The 20,481-nt window shown below is 34.5% G+C and overlaps 2 protein-coding genes across 2 annotated transcripts; one reads left to right on the top strand and one right to left on the bottom strand.

Annotated features, from left to right (window-relative positions):
• The first annotated feature begins 10,889 nt into the window (after window positions 1-10,889).
• LOC132627623 (uncharacterized) lies at window positions 10,890-12,594 on the top strand. Its single transcript, XM_060343068.1, has one exon. The coding sequence runs from the start codon at window positions 11,023-11,025 to the stop codon at window positions 12,163-12,165; it is 1,143 nt and encodes a 380-aa protein (XP_060199051.1). The 5' UTR covers window positions 10,890-11,022; the 3' UTR covers window positions 12,166-12,594.
• Window positions 12,595-15,882: 3,288 nt separating this feature from the next.
• Window positions 15,883-18,146, bottom strand: LOC132627622 (uncharacterized protein At5g64816-like). The gene has a single exon (XM_060343067.1). It carries the CDS (start codon window positions 16,357-16,359, stop codon window positions 15,973-15,975), a length of 387 nt encoding a protein of 128 aa, XP_060199050.1. The 5' UTR covers window positions 16,360-18,146; the 3' UTR covers window positions 15,883-15,972.
• Window positions 18,147-20,481: the final 2,335 nt, after the last annotated feature.

Here is a 20,481-nt window from a genome sequence, read left to right as displayed (position 1 = left end):
TATCATTATTGGCAATCAAGGTTTCCAAATGATTAGATAATTGTGTTATTACCAACAAGCTATTACCTATAATTGCTTCTTCTCCGGGCAACCAACCAGTAAGGTCGTACATCAATTCCTGCCACCTTGATTTAGTTATATTTTTAACATTTCTCTGCACCAATGGGTGGCCATCCACGGGAATGCCATATAACACCTCGACATCCTGCAGTGTGATGGTACATTCGCCAGTCCGCATATGAAATGTATGCGTCTCTGGACGCCATCTCTCAATAAGTGCAGTGATGATTCCTTCATTATACTGCACATTACCTACTGCTAAAACTCCCCCAAATCCACACCTCTCAAAGTAATTAAGAATGCAATTATGTAAAGGGTATTGCCTCACGTGATTCCAGAATTCATGATCCGCACGACGTATAGTTAAACACGCGTTCTTTCCAGTCAATTTTCCATCCCACACAGCCTGAGATCGATGTTCATGCTGGAGTATTAATAAATCATAGTTTTCTGGACCTGGATGTACAATGACTTTGGGGCGATCCATATCTATAACATTGCAACACCAAGCCACTGCTATTAGAATAATGGACAACACATTACAGAATTGTTTACTATATATTCAATAGGAAAGTCAATAAAGGTCAAACTATAAGACATATTATCACGTGAGAAAATAATTTTGTTTTAATAAGAGTACAACTGTCAAAAAATAATTGCAGATCCCTATGTGGTGAACGAAATGTAATTAAACTTTTGGTTAAGCTCATAATTAATTGTCATAATAGTATTCATCTTACATATAACTACTTCTTTTCTATTTAAAACAAAGCATATGACTGGAGAGGGGATGCAAGGAAAATATATATTTTTTTTAACGGATCGGAATAGTATTTCGTCAGTTATCCAACGAAATACCCATTTTGGTATTAAAAAAAAAAGGACATGCTATTTTTATCTATTAGCTTCAAAAACAACTCCAACTTCCTCACAGTTTCTTGATCTTATACTTTTAATTTGAAAATTAAAAATTCTTCATGCCTATCAACAGAAAATAATCTCCAACGACTAGTCACAATTTGAACATAGAAAATGACCCAACAAATGATACAAATATCTTTATGTTATATTTACAAATCTTACTTTCCTCACAATTTCTTCATTTTTTTTTTACTGTTGTTCTATGAAAATGACTAACTAAAAGAACATTTTATAATATAAATTTATACCTTTTTAATCAGTAGCTTCAACGATTTTTTAAGTATTTTAATTGTAGTTCGTTGACCAATAAACTCTACTAACATTTTTTAAAAGCTTTTTTTAATTGAAGCAACGACTGAAATTACCAACTATTGATTAATTAAACTTGTAACTTTTGTTTTCTTTATTACAGTCTACTACACTAAGTATAACATATAAATAAATCAAAAAAATAAATGTGAACTAATTTATAATGACTAAATCAAAAAATACGTAAAAACTTATAAAATTAATAAATTACCTCAATTTGAAGAAGATTATGGAGCAAAAGTTGAGGAATCCTTGTGATAGGATTAGTAGAAAAAGAAGAAAAGAATCAAAAACGGAAGAAGAGAAAGAATGGAGGTAGAGGAAGAACGGAAAATGGAGAAGGGAGAATGGAGAATGGAGAAGGAAAAATGGAGAATGGAGAGGATAAGGTAAAATAATATACGGTAAAAGTGGGGAGCAGAAAAAGGGAATATGAACGAAATAAAAAAAAATCCTATTTCGTTTTTATATAAACGAAATACCAAAAATAAATAAATTATATTTTCCTATTTCGTTTTTATATAAACGAAATATTAAAAAAAAATTATCCTATTTCGTTCATGTATCAACGAATTACAAATATATATATATATATATTTTCCAATTTTGTTTTTATATGAATGGCAAAAAAAAGGCCATTTCGTGAATTGCACAACAAAATAAAAAAAAAACAGTTTCTTTCATTAATTTCAAGAATTGCAAAAAAAAAAAAAAAAAAACCTATTTCGTGAATTGTGTCACGAAATGCAAAAAAAAAAAAAACAAATCAAAACAAACCACTTTCGTTCATTTAATTCACGAAATAAAAAAAAGGCTATTTCGTTGATTGTGTCACGAAATGCGAAAAAAAAAAAACAAATCAGTTTCGTTTTATTCACGAAATAAAAAAAAACACCTATTTCGTGAATTGATTCGCGAAATGCATAGAAAAAAATAATAATAAATCAGTTTCCTTTGTTTTTATTCACGAAATAAAAAAAAAAACACCTATTTCGTTGATTGTATCACGAAATGCAAAAAAAAATAAAAAATAATAATAAATCAGTTTCGTTGATTTAATTCACGAAGAAGAAAAAAAATAATTTAGGATAACCCTATTTCGTGAATTGATTCACGAAATGCAAAGGAAAAAAAATTCCTTGCATTTCGCTACACATGTAGCGAAATGCAAGTAATTCATCGGCACCGGAACAGTACGTTGTGTGGGTATTTCGTTGGTTATCCAATGAAATACCCATTTTGGTCTAAAAAAAACCATACTATTTTTGTCTAATGGCTGCAAAAATAAGTCATTTTGGCTCCGGACTCTAAGAATTCTTCTGTCTTTGGCTAAGTTAGCGCCTTTAGACAATAACATTCGCGTCGAGAAAATAATAATCAAGACAGAAAAATATCGCAACAATCGTTGTATTTGATTATAGAATATGAGTGTTACAATCTCTAGGAATCCTCTGATTCCTCTTTTCGATAGTAAATTCAAAGGCTTTGAGCTTGAGCTTGAGCTTGAACTTGATGGATTTGATCTTGACTTGTACTTGAATTCAAGAGCTTTTGAGTTTAATCTTGAATCTGTGGTCTTGGTCTTGAACTTGTACTTGGATTCAAGGGCTTGATTTTGAATCTTCGTCTTGATCTCTAGAACTTCTAGAGAAATACTTGAGTGCTTGAATGTTTTTTAGCTTGTAGAGAAATCTGCAGCGTTTGATCCATGAGCTCTCTCTGGCTTCTTGTTTGAATTTCTGTCCCTTTTCTCGATGATGAGACTCCTATTTATAGTTGTAAGATGGAGGAGTTGTGATAAGGACGAACTCCTTTCGACTAATCAAATTGAAGTTGACATGGCGATATTTAATTAGTCGGAACATGTCACTTGTACACATGACACATTTCCATTGGCCTTTGATTTGACTAGGCATGCTGTGTCATTTTTTACACGTGGCATGATCCTATTAGCTCTTTCATTTGACTTGGCGTGCCACGTCATCTGACACGTGACACCAATTTGGACCTCTAGGAAGATGATATCATGGCTTAGCAAAGTGGGCTTATTATTTATAGCCCAAATTAAAGGACTAGCCCAACAAAATTGAATCATTAATCAAATCCACAATTATTGGACTTAAGTATTTAAGTCAATCATATTAGCACATAATATTTATTTGGACTAATATATCTTGAATTTAATATAATCCAAATTTCTTGTGGATTTAAATTTAATAAAATATCATTGTCCACAGCGCCGTCCAATTCAGGATTAACTATGAATTCTTTCGATACTTGTCACGTGTCTCGTCAAAGAATCTTCGTGCCGCGCATTGGCTACTTTACACCAGCGGCGGAGCCATATGCATCCAAGGGGTGTCAGACACCCGTTCACCGAAAAATTATACTGCATAAATACGAAAAAAAAACTTTTTTATGTATATATATTATGTGTTGAACCCCCTCAATTTCATCGTATATTTACTTTTTTATATTTTAACACCCCTTAATAAAAATCCTGATTCCGCCACTGGCTACCACTACAATCACACTGTTCACAAGCTTGCTAGAAAATTGGAAATGAACTCGCGTCATCTCTAATGATTGGACTTGGGCCATTTTAACCTCTTTTTGAAATAAGGCCTCTTTCTTGAGTGCTTAATGTTGGTCTGGGCCTCATTTGTTAGATAGGGTCGATTCCAGAGTGGACTTTACTAAGATAATAGGGTGATTTTCATTTTTACACGGATTGTCCTTCAAAAGCGCGATGGTCTTTAATTTTTGTCCCTCAAATTGCTGGTTTTTAATTTTTATTCTTAGCTGAAAAAAGTGATAGAAAATACAATGAGGTTTTGGGTTGGGGCCCCCGCTCAGTAAAAAAAAAAAAATCACAAGGAAAGGCTTCGCGAAAATTCTGCCTTAAAAGGTTGCCTTGCGAAATTTTTCAGGGAAGATTTTTTTTTTTATTCTGGTGAAATTCTGCCCGAATAGGCCTAATTTTTTTTTGACACAGTCGGGGTTCGAACCCGGAACCTCTAGATATTTTAGGCGAAGGGTAAAAATTAAAGAACACCCCTGAATAAGGGAAATCGTGCAAATTGCTCGGTGTTTCACAAATAACTCCCTCTGTAAATTTTACTTGTCATTTATTGATTTGACAAGCCCATTAAGAAGCCAAAAATAGAATGACAATTATAACATATCACCACTAATTATTGCTAAATAACCCAATTATTGAAATCAATTAAAGCATATCACAAAAATTGTGCAGCCAATTAATTGAATATTGGGTTCCAACAATTCACGTATTCCCCCATAAAAAAATAGTTTTGGAGCCAAAATTTCATATCTTTTCATCTTATACAAGTGTTGGAAAAAAGAATTGGAAATCTTTTCATAATTCCAAAGTGTTGGAAAAAAGAATTAAAAAATTTGACTTATTAATACTAAGGTATAATAGGAAAAAAAATGGTAAATTATCTCTTGGTTTTCTAAACTGAACAAGTAAAGAGGGACAACTTTTTTTTGTATACAGGGCAAGTAAAAATGAACAGAGGGAGTATATGTTAATGTCTCTGTTTATTTGACCTCAGTTTAAATAAGTTTTGGCGCATTTAAAACCGATAGCAAACGGGTGGCTCAAATTTTTAATTGATGAGCAAAATTTATCTTGTCAAAGATAGGGCTGGGTATAGACTACCGAAAACCGAATTACCAAACCGAGAATTTCTGTAATTCGGTACTCAGTATTTCGATATTCAGGAGTGATTTTTATGATTTCAATTTTAGGGATCGGAAAATCGAAATCGGTATTCGGGAAATGCTATTTGCTAATTCGGTAATACTGAATCCCGAAATTTTATTAATGCACTCTATTTGACCATATTGAACTCATTCCAAGATGACTTGTATAACTGAAATCTATATCGTATTCTTTTTCTTTGTCTATCATGCTTTTTTGATCTTGCATAATACTTAACTGAATTATTACTAACTAACAAGATATTGAATCACTTAGTTATGAATGAAGCGTTTGGAGTAAACCATGGTACAACCAGAGACAAGATGAGAGGATGAATAAACCTAATGCCTCCTCATCCAATCTCCCTAAAAATAAAGAAGGAACTCCTTACAAACTTATTTGGCACATATTCTATGATTACCGAATAATCGAAATCGAAGTTTAAATTACCGTATACCGATTTACCGAATCGGATTACTTTGGTTCGGTAATTGGTAACTACTTTCCAATACCGACTATCGAATTACCGATATCGAAGTATGAATATACCAAGCTGAATGCCCGCCCCTAATCAAAAATTCAGGGGATCTGCGGGAATTGTGATATGATCCATATTAGTCATCATAATTTACTGTCTACAAATTTTATAATAATTTACTGTTTAGAAATTTCATTGACATGTTTTTGCTTCAAATTCAAATTTGATATCTAACGTTTAAAACCGACCCAACAATTCTCAATGATTAGGTTCAACTGAAACTTTCAAAAACCAATAGCCTCACTTTATCTTCTTCAACCAGCTTTTGTAATTTCAACAAAATCCAACCACAATGTTCTTCCAGTTTCTTCGTCCAAACTAGTTTAAGAGCCTGTTTGGATGGGCTTAAAAAAAAACAGCTTATAAGCTAAAATAAATAAATTGGTGTGGTCCAACTTTTAGAGCCCGTTTGGATTGGCTTATAAGTTGCTTATAAGCTGTTTTCAGTTTTTTTGAGTGTTTGGCTGGCCAGCTTAAAGTTATTTTGTGTTTAAAATAAGCTCAAAAAAATAATTGGGCCCATTTGACTTAGCTTATCTAAAGCAGCTTATAAGCTGAAAACTGCTTATAAGCCAAAAAATATAAGTTAGATTACTCCAACTTATTTTTTTTAGCTTATAAGCTGTTTGCAGCTTATAGGCATAAGCCCATCCAAACAGGCTCTAAATCAAGCACAAAGAGCCACTTGAATAAGAGGCCATAAAATTGATACTACATTGCAAGGGTTGGATGAACAACCTGCCTGCGAGTTCAGAAAAAAATCAACAATTCTGACATAAATTTGTATTTGTCTTAATATATTTATTTAACATATATAAATTATTAATTTAAAATTTTATAATTCAAATACTAACATTTTACACTAATAAATTTTAAATTCGATTCTAATTATTGCTCATTAAGCAACGTGAGATTCCAGCTAGTTCATGATTTTGGCTTGAAGTTGACAAATCACTAAAATTTAATTAATGGGTAGATGCATGGATGTTGTAAACGGCCACAATTTCTTTCCTTTTATTTTTCATTTGCCATAAAATGCAATTGAGTGGTAGAATTTACTTGTAGTTTGAAAAATAGTACGAAATCTGAGGTTTTGGTATAGATTAAATATCCAATAAATTATATTTTATTCGATTATTGGGAAAGTGCATTTGGCACCAAATCCTCACCTCTTGTTTGGTAGAATTCCACTGATGATATGGCGTTCAATGATTTAATTATATATAGCGGTGAACTTTTTATATAATTTCTTTCTTATTCCTTTAAGAATAAAAAAGGCACATCTATTTAGCTATATCTATTTTTTCTTCTTACTTGAAAACTTTCATTATTTTAACTAAGGTTCAAGCACACTCAAGTTTTTCATTGGAAATAGATACTTTAATTGTGTTTTGACATTTCCCTTTAAATTATAGATTCGAGTTTTGTTCTTCTAATAAAGTACTCCTATAATTATTTTAAGCGATAATTCACAAATCTCTCTTGAAATTCCAATTTGTAATACATATATACCTCTTTTATGCTTCTAAATATTACGCACGTCTTTCTTGTTATTTTATTAATCATTTTTAATATAATTGAAGAACTATTTGTATGAAAAAACTTAAATTCATGCATCCAATAATAAAAAGTTAAAATAAAATAAGTTAGCCCATAGGGGGTACATTGTCCATTTTTAGGTTACAAAATACTTTTGTTAGATTAAAGAGAAAGTGACAAAATAGTACCTTAAGTTTCGGATAGATTTTAAATGGTCGCTTAAATATAGTCCTAACCAATTTTGATCCTTTAAATTTGTCAAAAATGAACACTTCTGATTTTTGTTAAATGTTTAATAAGCTCTAGCTGTTCGAATTAACGAGAACTGTGAAAAAAAACATTTAACTTGAAACACCTTGAAAGTTTCGTCAAATCTTAGAATGTAACATAAAAAATGCATAAAACGCTAAAATGAATTTTAAAATAACAAAAACTGCACGAGACACGAGAAACGAACTAAATATAGTAAAAACTGCAAAATCCAACATCTAAATGTGAGTTCCGATTATATTTTCATGTACACTTCCTGTTAAATTTGTCAATCAAAGTGCTAAAGTATCAATTAAGGCAAAAATCGTCACTTTCAGCATACTTAAAGAATATTTTAAACCTACCTCAGATATAATAGATTATTTTTTAAATATTTTTATATATTAAATACTCCCTCCGTTTCAATTTATATGACACTTTTTTCTTTCTAGTTTGTCATAAAAAGAATGACATATTTCTGTATTTAGTAGCAATTCAATTTTAAAATACACATTTCACCTTTAACGAAATGATTTATAATCACATAAATATCTATGACTCATTTTAGACCACAAATTTTAAAAATCTTTCTTTTTTCTTAAATTCCATGTTAAATCAAACACCTTCATATAAATTGGGACGGAGGGAGTATAAAACAAGAATGTCCGTTTCATATTTAAAACATTAGAAGATGCATGTGTTATACTTCTGAAATTATCTAGGGCAAAGTCATAGATGGACCCTTGAATTTGTCCTGATTTTTCATCTAGACCCCCCAACTGAAACGTTGACTATCTGAACCCCCGAACATAAGATAAACTGTGTCATTTGAACCCCCTCGTGCCAGCTGGCACACGCGTGAAGCTCACTGCTTTAAACAGAGCGTGAGAGACCAATTTTTTTTTTTTTTTTGAATTTTTAATCATTAAAATTTAATTTTAACAAAAACTCTATTTTAAAATCTATTTAAACAATTAAAAAAAATTGAAAAACCCAACCCATCCTCTCCGATAGCCCACTTCACCGCCACCACTGCCGCCGCTTCCTCCTCTGCCGCCGCCTCCTCCTCCGCCGCCCTCGCCGCTTTCTTTTTTAAAATTTTTAATCATTAAAAAATAATTTTAACAAAAACGCTATTTAAATAGATTTTGAAGCAGAGGCATTGGCGGCGGTGGCGGCGGTGAAGTGGGCTATCAGAGAGGATGGGTTGGGTTTTTCAATTTTTTTTAATTATTTAAATAGATTTTAAAATAGAGTTTTTGTTAAAATTAATTTTTAATGATTAAAAATTTAAAAAAAGAAAGCGGCGGCGGCGGAGGCAGTGGCGGCGGTGAAGTGGGCTATCGGAGAGGATGGGTTGGGTTTTTCAATTTTTTTTAATTATTTAAATAGATTTTAAAATAGAGTTTTTGTTAAAATTAATTTTTAATGATTAAAAATTTTAAAAAAGAAAGCGGCGGCGGCGGAGGAGGCAGCGGCGGCAGTGGCGGTGGCAAGGTGGGCTATCGGAGAGGATGGGTTGGGTTTTTCAATTTTTTTAATTATTTAAATAGATTTTAAAATAGAGTTTTTGTTAAAATTAATTGTTTTTGTTGACATGACTTATTTTAAAAAAAAAAAAAAAACAGGTAACATGACATGACTCCATGTCACTGGTCTATTTTTCCATGTCACAGCAAGTGAGCTTCACGCGTGTGCCCAGCTGGCACGAGGGGTTCAAATGACACATTTTTATCTTATGTTCGGGGGTTCAGATGGTCAACGTTTCAGTTGGGGGGTCTAGATGGAAAATCAGGACAAGTTGAGGAGTCCATCTATGACTTTGGCCAATTATCTACTAAACAGTACTCCTCTTAGTAGTACTTACTAGGGCTGGGCATAAAATACTGAAAATCGAATTACCGAACCGAACTGGCTATTTCGATATTTTGGTATTCGGTATTTCGGTTTTCGGTTCGATTTTCGGGAATAAAATATAAAATTTGATATTTCGATTTCGGTATTCGATATTTAGAAATATACCGTTCGGTAATTCGATAAATATCGAATACCGAAATAAATACACTTAAGCCTAAAGGCCCATTGTAATTAAATTGCTAGTCCAGCCCATGCCCAATAGGCTAGGGGTATGTTGAGAGAGAACTACTGATTCTAATCCCAGGAAGCTCTGTATTTAACCTCTGAACCAAACCACCCAACTTCACATTAAAATGCTTAGCCACATTATTATATTTCTCATTGCATCCATCTCTATTGCCACTTATATAATTTGTTGCTCTTTCTAGTGGCAAACAACCCATTGGAGGAAGTCCAGTTAAGGAAAATTTCCTAGCACCCATGTGATATATTTACCTCACAAAATTATGGGCAAGTCGAAGGAGGAATTCTTGAAATTGTGCTTCTGTGTATTGAGATGACTGACGAGCGTGTGTTTTGCATTGAGTAGTAATTTTCCAAGAAATCATTTGTTCCAATGCTGACTAAATATAGTGACTCCTTTATTATGTATTTGGCTTTCTTTTTGCCTGCATATGCTTTTAATTTCCTCTTATATTCCTTGAAGTATTCCAATTCCCTCAACAATGGTATCACATGTTGCAAAGTAAAAGAGTTTACTTCTTGGGGGCTTGATGCCACAGAATACTTGATTGATACAGTGGAATTCAATTTCAATATGGTATTATCGAACACCGTATCGAACCGAAGTTTGATTTTCGATTATCGAATTACCGAATCGAAGTTTGAAAGTTCGGTGTTTGGTATATACTTTCAATTACCGATTACTGAACCCGAACTTTGAAAATACCGAACTGAATACCGAACGCCCAGCTCTAGTACTTACTGCGAGAAAATGTATCCTACGAACAAACAGGAAAGTACAGTTATGAAATGACAGATATGTCCACCAAACTACTTAGGGATTGTTTGGTGGTTGGTCAGAGTTATACATGTATTAGTAATACATGAATTAGTCATGAGGTATGTATTATTTTATGCAGAATTTAGTTATTCATAAATTAGTTATTCCACCTTTTGCCTTGCATAAAATAATACATAGAATCTCTCATAACTTATACATGTCTTAGTTATGCGGATTTCTAAATTGCAAATCAAACACCATACTAATTTTATACATGAATAACTCACCTCGTAACTAATTACCAAATGCAGTATTATTTATGCAGGATTCTTTTAAAAAAAAAGCTTATGCAGAATTTTAATACATGAATAAATTACTCTTAACCAGCTCCCAAACGACCCCTTACATTCTAAGGGGTTGTTTGGCTGGAAACAAGTTATCCCAGGATAACTTATTTTGGGATTAGTTATCCCGAAATTAGTTATTCCACTCTTTTACAGGAATAAAATAACACTACAATCTCGGCTAACTAATTTCAGATTAGTTATACCATCATTTTATCCTAACCAAACATGAGATAAATTCATCTTAAATAGAATCACGTGATTATTTATCCTTATCCCTGTACCAAACGAGCCCTAAAAAACATTACACAGTAGATATAACGCTTAAACAACAAAGTTCACTTATATCCCTCATTTGGTCCTAAAAAGACAACCTTTGCACACTCTACAGTAACCAACCCCCTCCCCCAAATCCACCCATCATTTTCTCCGTCCCCATTTTCAGATCATCAAAACCCAAAAACCAAAGCGCAAAAAAATGGAACATCATACAACAACAAGCAGAGCAGAAGCAGAAAGATTACTAGGTGTTGCAGAAAAACTCTTACGGGAAAAAGATTTCGCCCCTTGCAAAGATTTCGCACTTCTTGCTCAAGAAACTGAGCCTTTATTAGAAGGACCTGACCAGATCTTAGCCATTGCTGAAGTTCTTTTAGCTTCAACGAAACGTATCAACAATCACCATGATTGGTACTCTATTCTTCAAATCCAAGGTCGTACTGAAGACTCTGAACTAATCAAGAAACAGTATCGTCGTTTTGCTCTTCTTCTTCATCCTGATAAGAACAAATACCCATCTGCAGATTCAGCTTTTGGTCTTGTTGCTGATGCTTGGGCTGTTCTTTCAGATCCAACAAAAAAGGGTCTTTATGATAACGAGCTTTCTCTTTTTACAAGGGTTAATTTGGCTCCAACTAGAGGTAGACCAAGAGGACCAAGAGGTCCTTATAATAAACAGCAGAAAAAACCAGATGAGAAGTTGCCTGTGAGGAGGAGTAGTCGGGCCAGCGGGTCCGGGTCGGGTCAAAATCAGAACCCCAGCCCGAGTCCGGTGAGCCAGAGGAGCTTTCAGAGTGGGTCGGTTCAAAACCCGAACCCGGGTCCAGCTAAGATGGCGACACCGGTGAGTGGTGGGATGAGAGGGCAAAGTGTGGTGAATTTGTGGACAGCTTGTCCTTATTGTTATAATTTGTATGAGTATCCTAGGGTTTATGAAGGGTGTTGTTTAAGGTGTGATAGATGTAAGAGAGCTTTTACTGCTACTGAGATTTTGTCAATGCCACCTTTGGTGCCTGGGAGAGAAGCTTATTATTGCATTTGGGGTTTTTTTCCAATGGGTTTTGTGAATGGTGATTTGGAGAATTTGGGAAATGGGAAAAGTGCTGCTAATGCTGCTGCTGCTGTTGGTGCATTTCCTACTTGGATGCCACCTATGTTTTCATCTGAGGGGAATGTGAATGTTGCTAACCAAAATGCTACTCCAACACCGGGTCCTGTTCCGGTTTCGGCTGCTGCTCCGGCTTCGGTGCCAGCTCAGCCTCGGCCTCAGGCTCCTGCTGCTGCTCCGAGACCGGTGTCAACAGGAGCTAAGAAAAGAGGTAGGCCTAGGAAGTATGCCTAAAAAGGATTCATGTTTATGGTTTCTAAAATGAATTGCCTCAAGAATTAATGTTTAGTGATCGAGTTGATTAGGGGGTCATGGAGGTTTGAGGCAGATGAAAGTGGTAAGGTTTACATGAGCTGCCAAGAATCTTCTTAAATTGAATGATTCGATGTCGTAGTAAGTTGAGTAGTGAGCAAAAGTAGCTGTTTTTCTTCGTTCATGTGAAGAAGTATATATGCTGACCCCAGAACTGCACAAGTGTGCTTCTTCTCATTGTAGAAATTGCTCTTAGCTTGTTGTTGTTAGATGTCTTGTGTTTGTAGAAATTTCTCTTGTTGGTAGATTTCCGGGGTTTGTAGGTACTATATTTATTCAATTTTCAGGTTTGTAGTTGTTGACTTGGTTGTAGTTGAATGATCTTTTATTTCAAACTTCTAAATTCTCTTATCTGTCTTATTCACATTTTTCTATAGTTATGTTTTTTCTAGCAGTGAAGCTTTGATCGGGTATGTGAGGTACTTTAACGGTTTGCTATAAGTTTTCCTGAGTTCCATGTGTATATTGTCTAAAATTTTATCTTATCGTTAGCTCATTTGATTCAACATTTATGTGTGAAGGCAATATTTGTGCTTTGGCATATTGGTTAGGTTTATGTGATCAAGAATCCTCTTATTGAATGTGTCCATGAGTAGTGACCAAAAATAGTTACTTTTCTTCGTGTGAAGAAGTGTATATGCTGATCTTGGAGCTGCAAATATGTGCTCGTTTTCGTTGTAGAAATTTGTCTTGTTGTTGGTAGCTCTCTTGGGTTTGTAGGTACTGTATGTTGTTCAATTTTCAAGAATTTTAGACTTTGTAGTTGAATGATTTTTTAATTCAAATTTCTAAATCCTGTGTCGTCTTCTTTCACATATTTCTAAAGTTGTTTCTCTAGAGAGAGTTTGGAATCGAGACATAGCAGTTGTGTTTGTACTTCTAGTGTTGTAAAGTTTTGATCAGCTACAACAACATACCCAGTAGAATCCCGCAATGTGGGGTCTGGGGAGGGTAGAGTGTACGCAGACCTTACCCCCACCTTGAAAGGTAGGGAGGCGGTTTCCGAAAGATTTGATCAGCTACCTGAGGTAACTTTTAATAATTTTCTACAAGTTTTCCCCGAGTCCGTATTTATATTGTCTATAAATCATCTTATCATCAACTCGGTCAATTTACCATTTCTATGTAAAGGCAATGTTTGTGCTTTAGCATATTGGGCAATTCATTGCAGTATCATTCAAAATGCTGCAATATCTAATCATTCTTCTTCTGCAAATTCAAGTATTTATGTCTCTAGTCTCTGAGCAGGTTGCATTTTGTCGGACAGTGCTCTCTTTCTTCGTTCTTTCCTTGCTTCTTTTCTTGGTGACAAATGCCAATTAATGGGCGGAAGCAAGGAGCTAAAAGGATCCACAACTAGAGGAAACTATTGAGCTGGGAGATTACTTGGTTCAAGTAGAAGTATGCACCAAAGAAATTGATCAAGGCTGTTTAGCAGCTGAAAACATGGTTCTTTTTTTAATGACCGAGAAGTCTGTCTGGCGCCAAAACCCCTTAAGACAGACTGCAGCCATCGGCGATATTGAGCCTGTCCCTCTACCCTTCTCCATTTAGCCCCCAGGCTTAGTTCGCATGGCGCAGGATCGAACCACTGACTTGGCTCACAAGTCCTTCAACCTTTGCTAATTTTCACTAAGCTCGTGGCTAAAACATGGGTTTTAATTTGCTAACTCCTAAATAAGTGATGTTCCTAAAAGAATGGGTATATTCAGGTCAAGAAATCTTGGCCTTACGCTAGAGAACAAGCAATCTTGAAGGACTACAAAGGTTTTCATAGTGGTTTAGGTAGTGTTCCACTAGGCATCTCAGAATCAAATGGTCAACGGAATCCAAGAAAATATTAGGTGATTCCGTTGTCTGTTCAAGTTTTGGTGAACAAAATTATCCGATATTTATGTTGGTGAGAGGTAAGACATAGCTCATAAAATTAATGGAGGTGCGTGAAAGTTTCACAATTTTTTATTTTAAAACAGGTCTTGTTGTTGTGTGTGTGGGGGGGGGGGGGGGGGTGTTCTTGGGTTCATAAGTAGATGTCTCGTAGTAGTATTTCGAACAAAATTAGATTGAACTGATGATCTTCGTGGTACTTATCTGATGCTCCAATATGTTCAGAACACACAATCCTTTTGAAGTTAAAATCCATATGTCAAATCTGAACTAATTCTGACTCGAGCAATTACGTCTCTTTGGTGATTAACTTTAAAACAGTATAAAAATGTGAATGCAGAAAAGTTTGATGTCCTTAATCTCTATATCTTTTTCATCCTCAAAGCTTAAGCCCACTACAGCTAGCACGGCAACGCACAATAAGAAGTTAATCGCACTCGATGTTTATAGTAGTAGCCAACTATGTTTAAAGGCACACACGAGCAAAGATTATACTTCCTCTATAACCATAATTAATCCTCTTTTGTGCATTTCCTCAAACATTGGAACTAAAAATTTGGCTCACTAGGAATTTGATAGAAATGCAACAAAGATTAGTGTGAGAAGAGGGGTAGAATGTCCACTGATGGACCAAACGAATCAACACGACGCTAGAATGTCTACAAGACCATCAGGGCTGGTTTTGTTTGCCGTATAAAAAGAATGAATCTTTGGCATAAAATTCAGCAATATTAGCTTATGGTATAAAAGACTCTTCGATACTGATACAAGATTTGCATTTCAGCGTCACTAATGCCTTCAAAAATTATGCGAGAAAAAGAAATCGTGTATTAGCAATACCAAGAAAAGCTAATTCTTGACTTTGGTACTGCAAACTCTCCATAACTATTGTTGTATTAATATTCATCGAATAATAATTCATATTAAAAACTCTATATTATTAGCGACTGAACCAAAGAACCTCTCGAAGTTTCAAATTTTATAGGCCTAGTACGAATCACACCATCGCTCCGCCGTTGTAGCATTCCCGTATTTCCTGGATTTGCGTGATCATTAAACTTCAAAACAACTCCTAATAGTGATGTTCGGGTCAGCTTGAATATACCTCAATTATTCCACACCGTACGTGCTACTTTTCACTCGTAGATAACACTTTCTAATCTATTAAAACACATGCATATGAAAAACGCTTCCATGCTAATTCTAATCTAAATGTTGATCAGTTAGGCTGTCTCTAAAAATCCAAAAGGAATCAACCTGAGAAAAATATGATGCGGCTTTTCAAGCTTAATCAGTAGTAGTATTCAGCTATTAAAAACAGCACTTCATTTCTCAAAAAAGAGAAAAAAGAACTCTAACAAGGGCAAAATGATCAGGTGGTATTCCTATTCATTCTGTCAATGTGAGTCCCATGCCTAGATGGAGGAGGATTAAGTAGGTTGACAGATAAAATTTGTCTGATATGATTAATCATTTGAACTGGTTAGAGACTTGTTTGCCATATAATGTAAAATATGATATCTAGTGAACATCTAGTTTTAAGAACTAATTTTCTTTGAGTGAATTATTTGGAATTAGAAGGAAATTGATTAGAACAAAGTGGAACTAAAACACAAAATTCATATAAGTTCGGGATTGAGGCATAGTTGATTGATTGAAATACGGTGGTTCTGGCAAACAAGTTTCCATTGTAATATTAGTCTTAAATTCATAAGCTACCAATATCAAACACCTCGATGCATAGTCACAATAGACAGCACAAATAATATTCATAAACTTCAGAAGATTGTCAATAGACCAGAATTCTCCAAATGATAAAAGCAAAATTTTAAGAGCTATGTGCTAAGAAGACACTACAGAAGATTGTGAGAGCCTAAGACACTCACTTTGACAACTCTTAAGACAGATATCGTTCCAGTTAGGCACTTGATGCTGATTAACACAAACAGTCCGAGCACATGCATCAGCGCAAGCATCGAGCTCAGAAACACCACAAACAGTAACACAAGTATCGGGCATCGGGTCTTTGGAAAATGCACCAACCTTCTTGAGCATCCTGTTTGAAGTACACACTCTTTCACAAACAAATATATCATCAGAGTTCTTCTCACGGTCTCTGGCCCTCTTTAACCTCTCCTCCTCATCTCTCCTCTTTTTCGTCCTGAAAGCTTGCCCTGCCACTACAGCTGGTACAGCAGCTCCCAGTAAAGACCACCACCATTCCACCATTACTGCTACCTGGAGAATATTTAGCCTTCAAAGCTTCGAACTTTTCCTTGACTACCTATTGACTAGACACAACTCGCGTAAAGTAAGAAATAGCATAACAACAAAAATACAACTTAGCATAAAACAAAACAAGGATTAATGCGGCAAATGCATTCAAATATCTAGGGTTGGCAAAATGGTTTGGAAAAACAGCCATCCAATCCGACCCATAAAATATGGGTTGGATAACTGACCACTTAAAAATGGATCAAATATCTCCATATTATCCACTAAAAATTGAATATCCAGATATCCATATTATCAATACCTATTTGTCTGCTTGTTATTTTTCATGAGTTCTTGTTTTCAGACAGTCTAAGCTTATTTTGACTTCTAGCTTGTGTTCTCACCTGACTATTCCTAAAACCATGGATAATATGATCCGTAGGTTAACTCATTTTTTATGAATGTTAATATGAGCGGGTCGGATATTTAATCTGTTTTTATTTAACTTGTCTTCGACCCACCCATATCCGATCCGACCCGTCAGTTTGCCACTCCTACAATATCTAACAGAATTGATATCTGTTGCTCAACCTGGAAATTAGGAGGTGTTAAGAAAGAAGGGGAAGTGTGAATTAAGGGTTCCTCTTATGCTTTAGCTAACTGAAGAACATGAACATATCACTTATACCCCCTTATTGATAACAATCATTTATGCCCTTATCATTAATTCATACCTTTAATCAGCAATTTCACAACTTTTTATGAAAAGGAAGGGAAAACATAGGATTGCCTTTTTTTTTTTTTTATTTCTTATTTCAGTGGTAGTTACATGAGTCTCCAAAGTGGAAGTTGGTAGCAGAATGGATGGTCACTCTGAAAGTCTGTCCAGCCATTATGCTAGACTTGACCAACTTAGATATCCCAAAAACTAGCTTAGTAATATTAGCTGAAATTGGGTGCAACAACGAATAATAGCCATTACGTGTCTTGAAGCACCTATTCTACTATTTATCATACAAAATACTAATCACACTGGCTAAATGAATTTGAGTAATTCTTGCAAATCACGACCAATTTCTACTCTGTTATGATAAAGTTAGCTCAGCACAAAACATAACATTCCTGTTGCACTAGTCCTACTTGTTAGCTATTTACATGTCCTTCAACACTTTGTTCTTGTAACATCAACTACCCTGGCCACCCTAATAAACAAGCAGGAACTGTTATAAAAGGGCCCAAGTAAAGGTAACTTGCAACTTATGGAACCAAAATCTTCAATTTTGCAACAAATCAATCCAAAGAATGACCTTTAATTTCTACACATCACCATAAACATAAGGGTGCCTTCTCAGCTTACAAAAGACCTTTTTGCGTCATACTTTCCAGCAACAACAACAACATACCCAGTGTAATCTTACAAGTGAGGTCTAGGAAGGTAGGATATACGCAAACCTTACCCCTACCTTTGTGTGGTAGAGAGGTTGTTTCCGATACTTCCTAGCATTCTTTCTAAACATTTTACTTCCAATGACTTTTTCAAACAAAAAATTGCGCCAAGCTTTCCTGATGGACTAGACTTACTTCAACTTTTACTTGTCAAATATCTCTAAATCAGCATACTATAGACTAAGCTGCACCCACTTTTTATGTTCTTCTTGAGCTTCTTATACGAAAGACTATTCCTTTTATCATAGATGTGAAGTTATGGTGTCTCAAGTCTAAACTCTAGTAGAGTCACATTCATTTAGAACTTGTTCATTGCTTACAAATGATTCCACGAATTATGGTTAAAACAAATTCTCTTTAGTCAAAAAACAAACTGATAAATAATGTGAAATTTGAAAGTGTCCAAAAATTAATACTCCAGGTCTTTTCTTTTTATTATTTATTAAACTCTCCCTGCGGGTAGGGAGGGGGCTTAGAAGATTTATCATCTTTCACGACACTTCTAGTTTCCGGAGAAGAGACAGGACATCAACTCAGACCAAGAACATTTAAACATCTCCATGACCATGAAACTCTTAGATTTTTGATACCTTTATGAGATCACTGGCATTAGATAGTCTATAGCATTCTGCACCCGCAGGTTGAAACTGGAAATCACCATAGGAGACCATGATTAAAATTCCAACAAAAGCAAAAAAGCGAAGTCATTGTTTTCCATCTATCTAAATCTTGGTGGTTAGAGTTACCATATACCTGTGCTAGTGGCAAGGTACACTCAATATGGCCCAAAAACTATTTTAGGAAAAGAAACCCTCTAGCATTCCTCTAGAAGTTGTCTAATGAGCAATTGCTTCATCTTTGAACTTCAAACTACACTTTTAGCCTGCCAAAATGCTTATCATATATGTTCAAACCTCAACTATTTCTGTATAGTTTGCCCAATACCAAACCACTCTATAGTCTATATAAGAAACTCAAACACATTTTGGCCTCCAAGAAGAATCTAATGGTTTGGAACGAATCATACTAATTCCATTCTCGATCAAATCATACCATCCAACGCTTGAAGGTGCAGTGAATCATACTAATCCATTTGTTCATCTTTTTCCCCAAATCCATTTGTTCATTTGATGACAAGCATCTTGTTCAAGAAAAACACCTAACATGGGTGTGCTAGCCATGAATTTGATTAAACAACATGAGTTTACAAACACACCCACTATGGGTGAGTTAGCAATTAAATCGATGATAAGGATCTTGTTCAAAGTGGATTGTGTGTTTGGAAACGGGCCAGGAATCAGGATAGACTAAGAAAGTTGCTGGCACATCTCCAGCAAGGGCAGAGACAAGGTTCTGGTAGTGTGCGCCTTCAGCTCAAACTATATATACACGCAACAACAACAACAACATACCCAGCGTAATCCCACAGGTGGGGTCTGGGGAGGGTAAGATGTACGCAGACCTTAACCCTACCTCTGTGGGGTAGAGAGGCTGTTTCAAAACTATATATACACACACAAAGGAATAATTTACAAAAATATATATTAGTCTTATGTTCACACTTGCTGCCACAAAAGGAGTAATGGGTGTAAGAAGTCATTTAATGAACTTGGTCTGATGGTCTCATGTTAATACTCTTTGATGTACCAACATCAAGCACATGAATTTTGAAAGCAATTAGATAAGGAATGTATTACTATTAGCTAAGCATTTTCTTGCCGAACAAATTGAGGCTATGCTTCATGAATCATGATGTCGATTTTCAGAGACATATCTTTATTTTTTTCAGATAAGTAATTGTGAATAATTAGATAAAATGTATCCTTTTTATTTGTTTAAGGATTTATAAAGTTAGATAGATTTGGTTATTTTGTGTCTTTGTAATCTATAGATAAAGTGGTAATTTTGGTGTGGGTAGGTTCGATTAACCGATATTTCTTTATTCTTGTAAATAAAATTAGTAAAGTTTATATTTGTGACTATCAAATAATTTTTTTAAAGCTCTAAACTAAATTAATTTTGGAATATGTGATATGTAAAGTTTTGGATTTTTGAGATATGTGACAGTGTCAAATCTCCTCATTTATGTACGAAAATATTGTTATAAATATCTTTACTCTTTACAAGAAACGATCTTTAAGTTATTTTTATTTTAGAATATTACCGAAGAATTATTTATAAGTTTAACGTGGTCATTCAACACCGCGCTTTGCGCGGGTAGATTACCTAGTTTATTGTATAAGGTTATGAAGATAGAATGTTAAATATATTGTTAGAACATTCTACAAAATTGAAACGTTACAAAGGAAATTTTCAAAAAATATTCAACTTCAAATACACACTTGACATGTAAAAAATTAATATTACTCGTTTAAAGTTATCCACCATTAATATAATTTCTAACGTGGATACTGACACTTTCTCAGTTTAAAACTAATGACATATAAAAATACAACACTCAAATCATCTACTTTTTGGTGAAATTTTAAGCATTGATTTCCTCTTTTCTTTTAATAAAAAATAAAAGTCATAAGTATCTTTACAAATCATATGAAAGTAACAATGCAGTGTATGAAAGTAAGAAACGAATAACAGTACTACATCAGATCTGACGGTACAAACAAGGAGTTGTAAAAAGACATCAAAATTACATGATCCAAAAAAATATGGAGAAAAAAAAAATCATCAAAA

The sequence above is a fragment of the Lycium barbarum genome, chromosome 2 (genome assembly GCF_019175385.1).
Source record: "Lycium barbarum isolate Lr01 chromosome 2, ASM1917538v2, whole genome shotgun sequence".
Taxonomy (NCBI): Eukaryota; Viridiplantae; Streptophyta; class Magnoliopsida; order Solanales; family Solanaceae; genus Lycium; species Lycium barbarum.
The sequence above is the reverse complement of the archived record's forward strand: the minus strand, read 5'-3'. Positions and strand labels throughout refer to the sequence as shown.